Here is a 16,507-nt window from a genome sequence, read left to right on the forward strand (position 1 = left end):
CATCACTTTCAGTCAAAACCTTCAAGGAATAGAAGATAAAATCACAAAGATGAAAGTAACTATGGTGGCGTGGGATCGACATGACAATACAGTTATAACTGCAGTTAATAACATGACTCTGAAAGTTTGGAACTCTTACACCGGTCAACTAATTCATGTCCTGATGGTGAGAAAAAAGATTATAATTTATTTGGTACAATAAAACTGATTGTAGAATGGAGTATGTTCATTTAGGAATAGTCTTAAGTTAGTTAAAATCTCTTAACTTGCTAGATGGGTAACTTGCCAGAGATTGGAAATAATTTTAAAATACAGTTAAATGGGTTTGGCTTGGAAATATAGATCCATGCTGTTTTTTGGTATGTAGGGCTGCATCAATAGTATTCTCAGGTTTCAGCAAATAATAGCAAAACTCTGGACAGTGATATTAGCTCAGTTTTGTTATTATACATTGATAAATATGAAGATTTTGCCACCTTAATAATTCTGTAAACTCAGAACTTTGAAATGTTTCCATATTGTTGGATGGAATTTTCTTCTTTAATATTTATAATTCTTTGCTACTTCAAAAATACTTTAGGGTCATGAAGATGAGGTATTTGTTCTTGAGCCACACCCATTTGATCCAAGAGTTCTCTTTTCTGCTGGTCATGATGGAAACGTGATAGTATGGGATCTGGCAAGAGGAGTCAAAATTCGATCTTACTTCAATATGGTAATTATCAGTCTCTTTATAGCTATTAAAGATTTGGGGACTTATTGACTCAGGTACTTTGCATATCACAAAGGAAATCCATTTAAGAATAAGTTCAGACATTATTTTGACTTAGTTTCAAAAAGTTGCTTATTTCACACTTATTTACATGCTATATTTAAAGGAAAATTAATTGTGCATGTTACAATACATATGAATATTATGATAACTAAGCTAATTTTAAAAACAGTTTTAATAGTGAAACTTTTGTGAGAAAAATGTATGACAATACAATAGAGATAGAACGAAAGTTTGGAAAAATGTGAAGAAATTATAAGTAAATTTTTATATTGTGTTATTGTATTTCACCAGTAGTCCTATAGTACAACATAACTTAATTAAAATACACCCATTTTAAAACGAAAGCAAAGAATCAGTCATTCTTTTCTTTTATCAAATTGTAGTATATTAGATATTTATTTGTGATTAAGCACTTTTTTCTCCATATTTTGCTGCTTATATCGATTTTAGTATATTTTGCTGACTACTTGAATTGCAGGGTTTGATATCACATTTTACTCTGTAGTGTTTTCAAGAAGTGCTCCTTGAATACTGCTTAGTTACATTTTTTTACTCTACTTCCTATACATCAATTATGTCTTTTAAAAATAAAAACAAAAACAAAAACGTGTCTACTATTTTGGCATGTTTAGATATTTTTAGAAATCAAGGATAGAAATCTTTGGTAATAAATCATAAAATAATACAACTAATAGTGTGGTTGACCAGTTATTTTGCAAAAATAATTGTTTCACAAAACAGTCTTGTGAAATATAATACTTTGTGAAAAAATTTCATGAAAGTGATCCCATAGTTCAGTGATGGGCAACCTTTTGAGCTTGGTGTGTCAAACTTCGCCAAAAAACTGAGCATAACTCGGGTAGTGTGTCACTTTGAGGAAAAAACATTATTTCGCAAATGTTTTATCCTCGGCATGCGGCCGCCTCAGCGGTCGCGTGTCTTCAGAAATGGCTACGCGTGTCATAGGTTCGCCATCACTGCCATAGTTGATTGGTAATCATAGTAAAGCTACATCTATGTAGTAAGTAATCATTGATCAAAACAGTTGAAGGAGGGTTAAGCAGAAGATAAAAGGATTTTTATTAATGAAGGAATTAACTGTAGCTGTCTTTATTGATATGCCTTAATGTACAATAAGGTAAGAAATAAGATTTGTCAAATTCTTACTTTTCTAAAAAGACAGCCCTAATTTATTTGGGATACAATTGTTAGTGATGGATGGATTTCCTTAGTGATTATATGTAAAGAGGAGACTTTTTAAAAACAAATCTTTAAATATGCTGGTAAAGAATATTTTCACCTCTTCTTTTTATCCTTGTGTTTCTGGTTTGCTTCTTTTTGGGACATTTCTATTGAATGTGGAAATTAGTCATTTCTCGATGTGTCTTTATAGTTTCAAAAGAAAACAATTTGTCTATACATTTATTACTTTATTTCGTAATTTCTTATATTTTCAAAGGGCATTGGTATATTAAAGTGTTTAGAGGGAAAGTTTTCTCTTACTTGAGTACTGCTGTCACCTTTAAGTTATAAAGGTGAATAAGTGACTTAAAGTTTCAAAAAGTTGCTTATTTCACATTTATTTACATGCTATATTTAAAGGAAAATTAGTTGTGCATGTTACAATACATATGAATATTATGATAACTAAGCTAATTTTTAAAATAGTTTTAAATTAAGATTTAATTTGTTTGTTGTCAGGTAAGTCTATCACACTAATATTCCATTTTATAAGTAGATATAAAAATTGAAACACCTTGAGATTGAAACGATTTACTCTTAGATCATTACAATTTAGTGATATAATCAGGAGTAGAAGTCAACAATGTTATATTGTATACTCTTTGTAATTAGCTAAGGGGGTTAGTTATAATACTGCCTTAAAAATTATTTCTTGTTTAATGAGTGTTTTAGATAAGGATATTTTCCCTGCTCTTTTTAATAAGAAACTAAAGGGCTTTAAATGGCAGAAGAAACAAATTTATGTATTAAGTAGAATAGGATAGTATCCGTGTAGACTCTTCAAACTGTTAAAAAAACAAAAAGGATTAAAAATAAATCTTGCATTTAACAAAACAAAATGAGCTATTCTTTATCTTATTAACATAAAAATACGCTGTTTAATTTTTCGGATGATTTTTAAAGGCTTCCAAAATGCTTCTACATATTATCTCATCAGTGTCTTATGAAAAGATAATAAGGGTAGTAGATTTTACTATTACTGGCTTTGCAAATGGAGAAACTACACAGAGATAAATGCTTTGCCTAGGGTCAGCTAGGTCACAGCTATTATACGGGTACTTGTAACTTAAGACCTTGTTTTTCTGTCCTTTGTTAATGTTTTCTTAATGCTATCTCTAGTTGGGTTAAGTTATTGCACAGCTAACTTCCAACTCTATCCAGTTAGTGATGTGTGCAGTGGGAAAATATTTTTTAAATGAAATTAACTCCAAGTAGATCTCTTAAGATATGTAAGTTAGCTTGACAATTTTTTTCTCTTAATTTGAAGTCATCTACATACCCTGGTTTTTGCTCTTTACTCCTTTGTGTGTGTGTTTTTTTTTCATTGTTTGTTTTATCTATGGGCATATGGAAGATAAAGCATCCAGCATTGCTATTAAGAAAATAAAAACAACTTGAGGGAGGAGTAGAAGCTTGTGTTCACTGTACACTATCCTGAATGTTGAATGTTGGCTGTAGTTATAATTCTTTGGCTCTCTGTAGCTAATAAGTAAGCTTTGGTGTTGCTAAAATACCATATGTTGATTGAGTACAAATTCAATTCCTGACATTAAATTGAACTAGTAATCATAAATTCAAATTAGTAAATATTTTATTGTTTCCTATGTAAAGGCACTAGTTACGGTGAAAGTTTAGACCAAGTATTATTAAGATTTGTATTATTAGTATTTTGTGTGAGTTTTAAAATCAAGCTTATAACATGAATAAGTAAATTCACCATTAAATCTATGGCCAGAAAATAAGGAATGTAAATGGTGCCTTTATTTATTTATTTTAAATATGTTTTTATTTATTTTTAGAGAGAGAGGAAGGGAGAGAAACTTCATGAGAAAATAACATTAATCTGCTGCCTCCTGCATGCCCCCTACTGGGGATTGAGCCTACAACCTGTGCCCCAACAAGTAATTTAACCAGTGACTTGTCAGTGCATGGGAAGATGCTCAACCAACTGAGCCACACTGTCCAATGCTAAATTTTGCCTTTAAAAGAACAAAAAATTTACATACAAATTCTTAAAACAGGTTTTTATTAAGTATTTTTTGAGAATATTGTTTCAATATTGGTCACACATACCCCCTCCCCTTTTTTTCCTTTTTTAAAAAATCCTCACCTGAGGATATCGTTTCCATTGATTTTTTTTTTTTGAGAGAATAGGGAGGAGGTGAGGGGGAGGGAAGAGAGAGAGACAGATACAAACATCGATGTGAGGGAGACACATAGATTGGTTTTGGTTGCCTCCCTCACATGCTCGGACCAGAGCCGGGGATTGAGCCTGCAACAGAGGTAGAGATATTTGCCCTTAACCAGGAATCAAACTCACAACCCTTCAGTCTATGGCCGACACTAACCACTGGGAAAACTAGCCCAGGCTCCCCCTTTTTATGATTATTGAATTTTCTGTTTAAAAGTTATACCTTTGTAAAAGGTAATGAAATAATGCAATAAATATTTTGTACTAAAGCATTGTATTACACTTTTCTTATTTATTACATAAATTAAAATTGTTTTATGAAATTTTAGAAATTGTAAAAAATCCAGTATCATCAGAAAGCCTTTTAAAGGTGAAAGGTTGAATTTTTAAATGATTAAATGACTATGTTTGGTATATAGTAATTATGTTTTAATAACTTTTTAATGCATTTAATAAATTTAAAATATTGAGCCATTAATATTTTAATATTGCACTGATATTCATCATTCAGATAAATACTCTTTTTTATCCTGCAGCAAGCTATGATAACACTTAAAAATCTTATACTTTATTTTAGCATCACCCAAATATATAAACAACATTTTTGAGACTGAGAATTGAGATAAAGATTTAATTTCTTATATGCTTACATAATTCCCTAATTATTTAATTTCCAAATCTTATAAATAAATTCTCAACTTGCTAGTGAAATTTTCTATAAAAGTGATGGAGTAATTTTCATTATTTTTACTGCTAGCTTTATTTTTAATAGAGGAGCTGAATAATAAAAGCAGTTGGAGAATAGCTGTTGGGTTTTTGTTACTTATAAGAAGTACATGTCAAGTGACATAGGGTATGAAATGGAATGGACAATGTATATTCCTTGTACCCTCCCCCTTGTCTCATTTTAAAAAATGAAATAATTTTAAGGAAAACTTTTAAAAGCACTTGTTGGAAAAGCATAATATATAAGGTAGAAACGTTGAACCCTTATTTTTTTCTTTAAATGAACCAAAGAAAGAAGCTAAAGAGGATATTGTCGAGAAGGTTATAAGCATAAGACAAATTTATTCTATTTTTAAAAAACCTGAATTCTCAACCTTAAACTTTACTTACCTACATTCTTTTTAAAACTATGTAAATTTATTCATGTTTCAGCTGAACAGTCCTTATATAACTTGAGTGTTCAGGGCAAAAGTAGAGTATTTTTGGACATTCTTTTGAAAGCAGATAGTGTATATTAAGAATATTCTTAACTCTCTGGGTATAGTTTGTAAGCCCACATATTTGTGTTTGGTAGTGGCAGGAGGTAAATACCAGTATAGCTTTGTTTTGATGGAAGTTGTACTGAACTCTAGTTTAAAAGCTCTAAACAATTAATTACTGAGAGGCAGATAAATTAGTCCCGGAAATAACTTGAAAATGTATGCAAATTCACTGAATTGAAATTGAGGGCTTTTGTAATATTTTAATTCCCTGAAAGAGGTAGGCAAGTTAAATTTATATAAGCATAAATGTCTCTAAATTTAAAAGTTTTTTTTTTTAGCCCTTTTTCTCTTAAATTATCACAGCACAGCTAAGTTTTAACTACAAGTTTAACTAAATGAATATTAAATTCATTTGGAAAGATACAAAAAGAGACTTCTAAATTTCTTAGTACTAGGCCATTTGATTATTAGATAGTAAATAAAAGATGTTTAGAGTGGTGTTTGTAGATCCCACATTAGTAGTTTTCCTCATGTGTCTGCCCCTTTTGCTTTTATCTTGCTCTCTCTTCTCTGTATCTATTGTTCTTTCTGTGTCTGTGAATCTGTCTCTCATGTCTGTTTCTGTCACGTTATTCAAAGCTCTTTTCTGGTTGCCTCTTATCTGGTTCTGATTTTAACTTAAGAGTACAATATATCTTTTGTTAGAAAGCGATTTTACTGAATTTGATTGTTGCTTTGTTTTTGTTGTTTTATGAGTAATTTCCAAATAACAATTTATTTAATTAATTTTTTTCTTATTTTTATAATTGTTAACCTTTCTTTTACTTGAGATTTTTAAAAAATGTTCCAGTGTCCACTAATCCAGAACAATAAATTTCTCCTTGCAACGTTCTAAACAAGCAGAGGCTGCCAATCCACCACTCAGAATTTTTGCACATGCTTATTGATATTAACCTGTTCTCAGTGTGATTTCTATTTTAGTTTTGGACAACTGTAGCTGTATGTATCTAGGAAAGGGAGAACAAAAAGCTTTAAAAAGGTGTATTATATCGTGTTCTCTTGTGAATCCAAATTTCAAGATCTCTATCTCTTTTTCCTTCTTTCTTCCTTCCTTCCTATCTATCTCATTACCTATCATCACCTAACAAGATGTCATATCAGCATTCTGTGTGTTAAAAAGGATTCTTTGATGCTTCCAGTCTTTGTTTCAACCTTTCTGGGTAAGGAATTACTTTCAGTCTTCTGATTATAAACTTTAGTTATTGCTGCTGTCTTTCAGATTTCTGGAGTTCTTTAGATTCTGTCTCTTTCTTATCTATATCTTGGTATCAAAGACATACCTTAAAATTTGTTGCCATAACTGTTTGTCTCTCTGGTTTGTCACACTATATTTGGGGAATTACGTTTATGTTGTAATTCTTCAGTATGCTCTATGAGTTGCTATCACAAAGATATTCAAGATTTGAAAGTTATAAGGGAAAGTATTTAAATTCTGTATAATGTAAATACACAGGTGAAGACATTTTGATTAGCAAATAGAACAAGGGATGGTACTTGATTTTAACCAGTGTGCAGTTGAATTGGGGAGATAAAATATACCTGGAAAAAAGTATTGATAAGTAGTTTCAAATGCTAGCGTGCGTATGAGAAGATAATTGCTATATCTAAAGATGTAGGGGGATCACTTCAGGTGGTTGGTCAAAGGTTTTGTTGGGCAGGAGGAATTGAAAGTATGCCTTGAACAATAAATAAGAATTGAATCAGTAAAAAATACTTTCATAAATAAGAGGAATATTATAAATAACAAAGTAAGAAATATTAATACATGTTCATAGAGCAGTTCACAAAATATGTCTGGAATAGATTTTGAAAAATGGTTGATAAAATGAAAAGCGTGAAGTTGAGGTGTGTTGTCGATGACCTCATATCACGTGAGCATAAAGAATAGTTAAAATTGTGGGGATTTTTGGCAAATTATATTTATATTCCAGAAACTTAATAGAAAAATAGTTTGAATGCCAATAATATTATTTCAGGTATGAAATTGGATAGGTGGGGGAAGAACTAGTTTTATTAGTGACATTATAATGAAAAATTATAGGGGTAGGTAGTAGGAACTTTGTGGAAGAAAGAAATTGTGTGTGTGTGTGTGTGTGTGTGTGTGTGTGTGTGTATATATATATATATATGACTTGGTATTTTTATAGAAGGGTTAGGGCTAGAGAGTGATAGATTTAATAAATTTGTTGAGTATTAAGCTAGATGATTTTATAATATTGATATTATTGGAAATATGGAAGATGTGGAGGAAAACTTACTCTTTTTAGTTTATTTTTATACATTTACTGTTACATAATTTTGGACAATATATGTGGAAATGGGCAGCCAGACTTGGAGATAGAATAAAAGAGAAATAGAATATTGTTTACCTCTTCATGGAGATAGGAAAGGCAGTGTAGAGAGCTTAAACCTAAACTTTTAGAAATAGTTATATTTAGCAGGGTAGTGGAGAGATCACAATGTCTAGAAGTAAGACACCATTGTCAGAGGAACCAAAGGAGGAAAATAGATTTCAAGGAGGACTTGATTAATAGTATTGCTGCCCTCAGAGAAATCAGAATATGGTAAACAAAATGCTGTTACATTTGAAGATGAGTTATTTATTTTGGTAATGTATTTTTTTCTAAATGAAAATTAGAGTTGATTCTTCAAAATCACTTTTATATATCTACTGGCTTTATCAAGCCAGTTTCCTTTTGTATGTAAATTTATCTTGGCACCACTTATTTTAAAAAGCTATCTTTTATTCATATCTAATAATGTTACCATAAAGAATTTTCAATATTAAAGAAAACATTCATCCAGCAGTGATCTTTTAAAGTAATTTGATGACACCTAGACTATTGGAATGTTGATTGCTTCCCTTAACATATATTCTTTGTTTACACTGTAACTATTTTAATAATTAAAAGGTCACTAAAGTATGACAGTGACTATCTTTAGTATCTAGTGTACATTCTTAATTAACTTTATTTTTCTCTCAGGTTGATAAACTTTTAAGGTTCTTCATATATAAGAAAGGGCACTTTCCATGTCTATCCCATAAAATTATAAGGTTATTTTAAATGACTTATTTTAAATTATGTACTATTTTCTGGATGAGATGCTCCCTTTTAATCAATGATGTATTTAAAAATATGAATTAGACCAAAAAAATTGGCATTGATTATAGACTTGGAATTATTCCATAACAGGATGATTCTACTTAAGAGAGTTCATATTTTTTACTTTTCTGATTTGTGTTGTGTTCCTTTAAGAGTACATACTTCTCATATTCTGCTGTATGTACCTCATGATTGATATAATTTAGACCCTATAATTTAGTCTTCATTGTAGTGCTTTTAGCATACCTCATTTCCAAAATGTACAGTTCATCCAAAAAGTCTTCCTGAATATTAGATTTAGGATTTTAGATCTGGATAGGACTCTAAAGATCATTTAAGTATCTCCATCATTTCACAGAGAAAGTAGGTAATTTGCTTATTACTAGAGGAAAGGTCTCTTGGATCTAAGGCCCCATTCCTCTGTTTCCATTAATTATTCATCTTTCTACTTAACAAAAATTATATTAGAAATTATGGATAGTATTCTGCCTTTCAAAGGGTACTAATGTACTTCATTAAATATTACAATTCTATCATTATTTCTTGGAAATATTTTCAGCATTCTTTAGTTAATATGAGAATTTTCTTGAAAATGTGTTCATTATTTTAACTTGTCTGGTTCTTTCATCTTTTGCTTTAAAAAATTAATTAAAATAACATAATAGTTGCTGGATATGTTCTTGTTTTTTATTTTAACTGCTATTGAAATTTTTGCACTAATTAGTAAATACTAGCTCTTGGATTTCTCAGCTTTTATTGTGATTTAATGTATATAAGTATTATGTGGTGTTTATTAACATGTCTCAAATAATATTTAGTAAGCATACTTGATTTTATTAGAGGAATAACTCATCTAAAATTTATTTTGAACATTTCTCATTCATTCTGGGTTTTTTAAATTTACTAAAGCTGTAATAGTACTAGCATAAGTTATATACAATATTAAATTTATATTAACTTATTCTCTTGTTAAGCAGTACATTTAATTTTATGTGATAGGTTTAACTTTAATATGGGAGAGAGGATATTTTTTTCTTTCAGTTTTTAAATATAAACCTCATTGCTTTCTCGTTACACATACATATTCAAATAGTGCATTAAATTTTTCTTTGAGAATTCTTATAAATACTTTTATCCCGGTTTAAGAAGGTAAATTTATTTTCAGTGAGAAATATTTAACTTATTGTTATTGTTTGGTTTTGTTTTCTTAATTAATCATAGCATAGATAATAAAAACAGCTAGGGTGTATTTAGTATATAGGGAAAGTAAAACATGTTCCTTATTTTGTATTGACTGAAAAGCCTTGTCTACATTTTGTAGTTATGGGTGTTGGTTAACTGAGGAACCATTACTAAATATAAATTTGGCATTTTAATTAATAAGGTCACGGCACCTTTTCTAATTGGTTCAAGAGTAGTGCAGATTCTTTCAATGCCTTCTTTAATGACTAAGGTTAATCCAAATACATTTTAATGTATTTTACCTATTTTTTATTTTATTGATTATACTTTCATTTTCTCCATATAAAAATCACTTTGAAGTTATATAGATGCCTTGCACACACAAAATTGATACCATCCTGCCATATTAACAATGGCATGTGTTATATCAGAAATTTAGTGGTCTTCAATAAGATTGCTATTTTTTTCTTTGCTTTTTTTGAGCTTTATATGTTCCGTGTCTCCTAGGTATTTTTTAGAGATCTATTAAGTGTAAATGCGGCAACATTGGTAGATAGCATGGTTATAGGTGGATTAATTCTCAAACCACTACCCTTCCTCCCCCACAAAAAGAAAAAACTATAGAGCAAGATTGCTTAAACATCACATGAAGGCTGTCCTTTGGCATTGCTGAGTCAGACTTCTTTCATATCTCTTTCTCACTTTTATGTTCTTAGAATTGTAAATTTAGACTTAAAATAATATTACAATTTTGGAAGCATTTATTAGAGTATATTTATGAAGTAGTTGCTTTTTTTGTTTTCTCTTTTATGAAAACTAATGAACCAAGATAAATAAAACATCTAATAACACATGGCCAAGGCAGTTTCTACTCTTTATCTTTACTTGTTTTATGTAAAATTCTTTTTAGAGGTAAACTTTGTTGATGTGGTTACTTCGTTTAACTTTTTACTTGGAAAATAAATTGAGGCTTGAATTCTGACATTTCTGCTTATTCAATTTTGGCAAATAGTAAGTTATATAGCTAACAGTGCCTTAATGTTAACTTGGGGAAATATATTCTTTCTCATTTTTAAAAAGTTTTCAAGGATTTGGAATCAGTTTCCTTCCTCTGCTGTCTTACCTCCAACTTACTTCATAACCAAGACATGGTCCTGTTTCACATAGGATTCATTTTCTTGCTTTTTTGGTAAATCTTTAACTGTAGTAGACATTAGATAAGTTCAAGTTCACTAATTTTCTTTCATATGATTAAGTTTTGAGGAAAGTTACTCTTCTTTTCCATTATTATTACTATCTAAAACGGCATTAATAAACACTAGTGGGCTCATTCCTTCTTTTCAGCAAGCTAAAGGGGAAAACTTTTGTTTTGTTTTTGAGGCAATTCCATTTGTGGTATCTAAATGTATTAGGGAGAGCCCTTCTTTTTAAAACGATTTTTTCTCTTTTGACCAAAATACAAACTTTTCTTGAAAATCAACTATTGTTCTTCTAAATTTCAATTTCACTTCTGTATTTGCTGAACTGAACATTCATCCCTATGCCATATTTTTAACATTAAAGAAAGAAAATTACCACTTCTCTCTTTTCCAAGCGTTTCTTGGGATATCGGAATAATACTAATAAAATTCAGTTTGTTCTAGATCAGTGGATACCGGAACAGAGAGGAGGTGTTTCTTACCTGATAAAGTGTGTGTGTTCCGATTCTGCTAATCCAGAAATCCAATCTCATTTGTTTAAAATCATCCTTAGTTGTTATTTGTTAGGGAGTCAACTCCCTATTTTGATTTTTTTCTGAAATTCAGTCCCTAGATGTGCTTTAGATAGGGTAGAATTTTTACCTCTTTCAGAACACTGCTAAAGAAGTTTTCAACTGGAACATAGTGTGAAGAAGCACTGAGAGCAAAAAAATTCAGAGTGGTGATTGGCCACCTCTGTTTGATTGACAGGTTGCAGGGAGAAACCCATTCGTTCTGGATTAATGGAACTGGAAAGCAGAAAACAATTATCAGGTAAAAAAAACCTTTTCTTTAACCTTTGAAATTCACCATTTAAAATATGAGTCAGACCATCAAGGGAACTTATTACCAAAAGGAAAAATAATTAGTGTCTCATGAGCATCTTTGGCTACTACTTCCAAGAGTTACCAAGAAAAAAAAAGCTACAGTTACTACACATTGTCAGCCTTTGCTGAAAGGGCTTGATTAAATGCAGATACGTTGAAAGGGCGTGTAAGGAGCAATTACGTTTTAAGTCTGGGTTAAAGACATGAAGCAGAATTCTATGGGTGGGGGAGATTGGTGGTGTTTTATTTTCTGAATTGTGTTTGTTCTGTGGATAAATAAGAACAATTTGGTTTTCAGAGCTTTAATCTGGCACTTTTCATGAATATTCACAAATTTTGTTACTATACTGTGTTTGTTATACTTACTTACTTTATTAGGATGTTATACTTATATATCATCATAAAATTCTAGTAACAATAGTGACCAGTTCTTTATTTTTTTAATGGCAATTTTCTGATTACTGGTTAAATACATTTCAGATTGAAGGCCAAGGACATGGTGCAGTATTTGACTGCAAATGCTCTCCTGATGGACAGCATTTTGCATGCACAGACTCTCATGGACATCTTTTAATTTTTGGCTTTGGCTCCAGTAGCAAATATGACAAGGTAGGGTATAATGACTATATATCTTAGTTTTTTTTAATCCCTGGATGTTTAGTGGTTGTATTGGGGCAGGGGGTGAGAATCATTTACGCTTTCAGCATATTTGAAGAATATTTCAGCAAACAGAAGAGCCATATTTTAGTCTGGAGATTTATGTTTTGGAGAGAAGGGTGAAGACAACAATTTTTAAATCTTTCTTTTCTATAATAGACATTAGATAATAATTATATGTTATTTAAATAAGTAAAAATAGACTCTTTATATTTCAGAAGGAAGAACTTTATACTTAATTAGTCTGCAAGAACAATCTAGATTGTAGTCTTAAAATTGGAGCATATAAACTGGGGATGGGTGATATTATCCATAAAAGGACTTTTGAAATTATGTAAAACATTTTATTTGTATGGATAATATGCATTTATCTGGGATACAAATTTGTGGCTTTCAAATGTGTGCCATACTGATGGTAGCTAATGTTTTTAATTAATTAAGACTCTAAGATGAGTGACTAAAATTGCTTTTTTGTAGTAGAGTGGTATAAAAGATTATAAAAATTGCATAGCTCATGATTTAGTTGTAAGATGTTCCAAATTAACCATTATAAATGTTGATGTTACAGATGTTTGAAGCATGAGTTCATATTAATAATTTTATATTTTAGAAAAAATGCTTAAGTCTTGGAAAATGGGATAATGTTAAATTTTTATATTAACATTATATAAACCATATTCACTGTATACTTAAGGATTTTCTTAAATTGCATAAGTGATGTCATTAAAGAGTTTAATTCTGAGAATAAATTCATTGAATGTTTACCCTTTGTAAAATGCTAAAAAATAGTATTACCCCATTTGTTAATTTAAAACGTAAGATAAAGCATGTTAGCTCTGTTAAAGTAATAGTACCGTTGGATGATTTATGCCTAGATTTGATTTTATCGTGTGATTTGAAATTATATAACCTATCTATTCAATCTCAGAGAAAATTCAAAGTAGCTACTTTTTTTATTATAAAATTCAATGTAGAAAATATAAAGGTTTATTTACAATTAATTCAATAAAATAATTCTTTTATATTGCTCTTAATATCATGATTTATGGTGAATTGTTTGCTTTCTATTAGAAATTTATAATGATAAATTTTATTTTTCCAATCTTTTATCATCCTTTCTTTTTAAAGATAGCAGATCAGATGTTCTTTCATAGTGATTATCGGCCCCTTATTCGAGATGCCAACAATTTTGTGTTAGATGAACAGACTCAGCAAGCACCACATCTCATGCCTCCTCCTTTTTTGGTTGATGTTGATGGTAACCCTCATCCATCAAGATATCAGAGATTAGTTCCTGGTCGTGAAAATTGCAGGGAGGAGCAGCTCATTCCTCAGATGGGAGTAACTTCCTCAGGTAAATGTTCATTTTCATAGACAACCAAATTTTTCTTTTCCTACTGAAAATTTATAAAATTATTAATTGGGTAACACTCTGTTTTGAATATATGAGAAGTAAAATGATTTTCTATACTTCCCTAAAGTTTTTGATTAATGCTTAAGAATTTCAAGATAATTACGGAACATTGAAGATTTAAAGCAATAATTTGATCTATATCCATTTATAACCTCCGGGGATTAACAGGATAAGTTCCTATATTTGATATGAGATGTCAATTTATTTATTCATTCAGCAACATATATTGAAAATATCCTCTGTCCCTGACACCTGCTAAGCTGTGGTATTCAGTAATCACAGTTGTAAACAGATACATGATTAAAAATTGTGATAAATCTTACTAAGGGGGTAATAATGTGATGTGAGAGACTAAGATTAGATAGTCTATTCCTATTGAAGATTGTTTTAAAAAGTGATCAACTTTTATTTATTTGATTTAAAAAAAATTTTTTTTTAGAGAGAGAAGGAGAGAGAAATTCATTAATTGGTTGCCTCCCCTACATGCCCCTACTGAGGATCAAACTTGAAACCCTGGGTATTATGCCCTGACCAAGAATTAAACCCGCCACCTTTTGGTATGGGATGATGCTCCAGCCAACTGAACCATATCAGCCAGGGCAAAAGTGATCAAGTTTTAGAAGTTTATATGTAAGATAGGGATGAAAAGTGTTGAGAGCTATTTTAGTGATGTAATGAAGGTAAATGTTAAATGAGTTATGGAATTGGAGTTTAACGGTCTATACACACCTTCTTCCACCCTTTGGATAAGAAACAACATTAATTTATGAAGTGAAAATAATGGACTCTATAAAGAAGGTTAAAGCCAGGTTTGAAATTATAAATCATTCTGTTATATATTAGAGTAGAAAAATGTTTGTGAGATATTTTAAGTTCTTGACTCTAGCATAACGGACAAGTAGATTTAAAGGACATATATGGGATATAATATATAATAAGTAACTTAAGTAATGAATTCAGATTCTATAGGCAGCATAGAAAAAACTATTTCATTGCGTTATAGAGAACCCACTTATTTTTTCTTAAAGGATTGGTCATGAAATTTCATGAAGATGAAAATATTACATAGGAAAGGCTGCTCTTGTAACTATACATGCCCACTCAGGATGAAGGGTGTGGAGAAACATGAAAGGAATAGTCTCTGCTGCCACTGGTAGAGAGTAGTACAGTCCAGCAGACCTGAGTATCTGGATTATTTGAAATTAAAACGTCTCAATACAGGGACACAGCATGGCTGGGATTTTAGGCACAAGGAAATGAAGAAATGATTCACTTACTAAAATACTAGTGCTACTAATTAGTGTGATTACTTTGTTCTTCATTAACTTTTTATAAAGGGCTTTCATAAATAATGTCATTTAATCCTTATATCTATGGTATCTCAATCCTAAAAGTTTAGAAAATGAAAACAAGATTCTATCTCGTCCAAGTTAAAGTGTATGGAATTATAGGTACTCAAACTCAGCTTGACTTGCAATCCATTGTTCTTTCTTTCATACTAAGCTGACCTTGGAGTAAAAAGTAGACTTGATTTTGAAAATGAAATAGAGACTGGTTATCAATACAGTTTTGGTCACAAGAGAACCCATAGCAATAATTGTGGCTTCAAAGTGAGTCACACAATTTTTAAGTGTTCTAGGTCATAGAATTCAGGTTAAACATTATTTCTTTCATTAAGAGTTAATTTTTATATATTTTTAAAATTTATTTTTATATGATTTTAAAGAGGAAGAGAGAGAGAGAGAGACATCATTGATGAGCGAGAATCATTGATTGGCTGCCTCCTGCACACCCTCCACTGGGCATACCCAGACATGTGCCCCTTCGGGAATTGAACCATGACCTCCTGGTTCATAGGTCGATGCTCAATCACTGAGCCATGCCAGTCAGGCAGTAATACTTTTTTTTTTTTTTTTAACTCAGCATTATTTCTAACTAAATTTCTGTTTGCAAACCTAGATCTATAATAATACTTATTTTTGAAAAATATCTGTAGTGCTAGGTAAAAATAGATGATGGCTATTGTAATAATAAATTGATTCAAATGCAGTTTTGTTATATTTACACTGAACAATACACTTTAAATGTGTTTCCTCAATTGTAAACTTGAGCTAGGTAAAATTACTCATGATTATTTATACATGAGATGTTTTGCTAGCAGCATACCAGGAAAGAAGCATCCATAGGCATGTTAACATTTACCTCTTTCTTCTTTTACCACTTTCTATCTTTGTGATCTTGGATAAATTATTTTATCATACTGATTTTTAGTTTTCTCTTATTTTATAACATTAGTAGAGGCCAAGTGCATGATTCAATCATGCACGTGTAGGGTCCCCTACACGCTTTGGCTTTTCGCGGTGGAGCTGGGTGCCTGTCCGCTGGTGCACCAGGCACCCAGCTCCCCCACTTTTGATGGTCCGCGGCCGCTGAGGGGGGCTACCCTGCTGTTGAGAGGCGCTGAGGGGGGCTGCCTCGGACACCTGGCTACCCTGCCGTTGAGAGGCGCAGCTGGGTGTCCGCGGCAGGCCCCCTCAGCGGCCGCGGATCTGGCCTGGCCTCTCAACAGCAGGGTAGCCCTCCTCAGTGGCAGCGGATCTGTGCCTCTC

The 16,507-nt window shown here is 31.2% G+C and overlaps 1 protein-coding gene and 1 long non-coding RNA gene across 3 annotated transcripts in view; one reads left to right on the forward strand and one right to left on the reverse strand.

Moving 5' to 3' along the window:
• Positions 1 to 16,507, reverse strand: part of LOC307104965 — a 544,872-nt gene that overhangs the window by 192,900 nt on the left and 335,465 nt on the right. The window lies entirely within an intron of this gene.
• PHIP (PHIP subunit of CUL4-Ring ligase complex) overlaps positions 1 to 16,507 on the forward strand; it is a 149,630-nt gene that overhangs the window by 65,654 nt on the left and 67,469 nt on the right. For both annotated transcript variants that reach the window (XM_079780278.1, XM_079780277.1), the window contains exons 14-17: positions 13 to 166; positions 581 to 715; positions 12,308 to 12,436; positions 13,613 to 13,838. In XM_079780278.1, coding sequence (XP_079636404.1) covers positions 13 to 166; positions 581 to 715; positions 12,308 to 12,436; positions 13,613 to 13,838 — 644 coding nt within the window. The remainder of the gene's footprint in view (positions 1 to 12; positions 167 to 580; positions 716 to 12,307; positions 12,437 to 13,612; positions 13,839 to 16,507) is intronic.

This window comes from Cnephaeus nilssonii (genome assembly GCF_951640355.1).
Source record: "Cnephaeus nilssonii genome assembly, chromosome: 9".
Classification (NCBI taxonomy): domain Eukaryota; kingdom Metazoa; phylum Chordata; class Mammalia; order Chiroptera; family Vespertilionidae; genus Cnephaeus; species Cnephaeus nilssonii.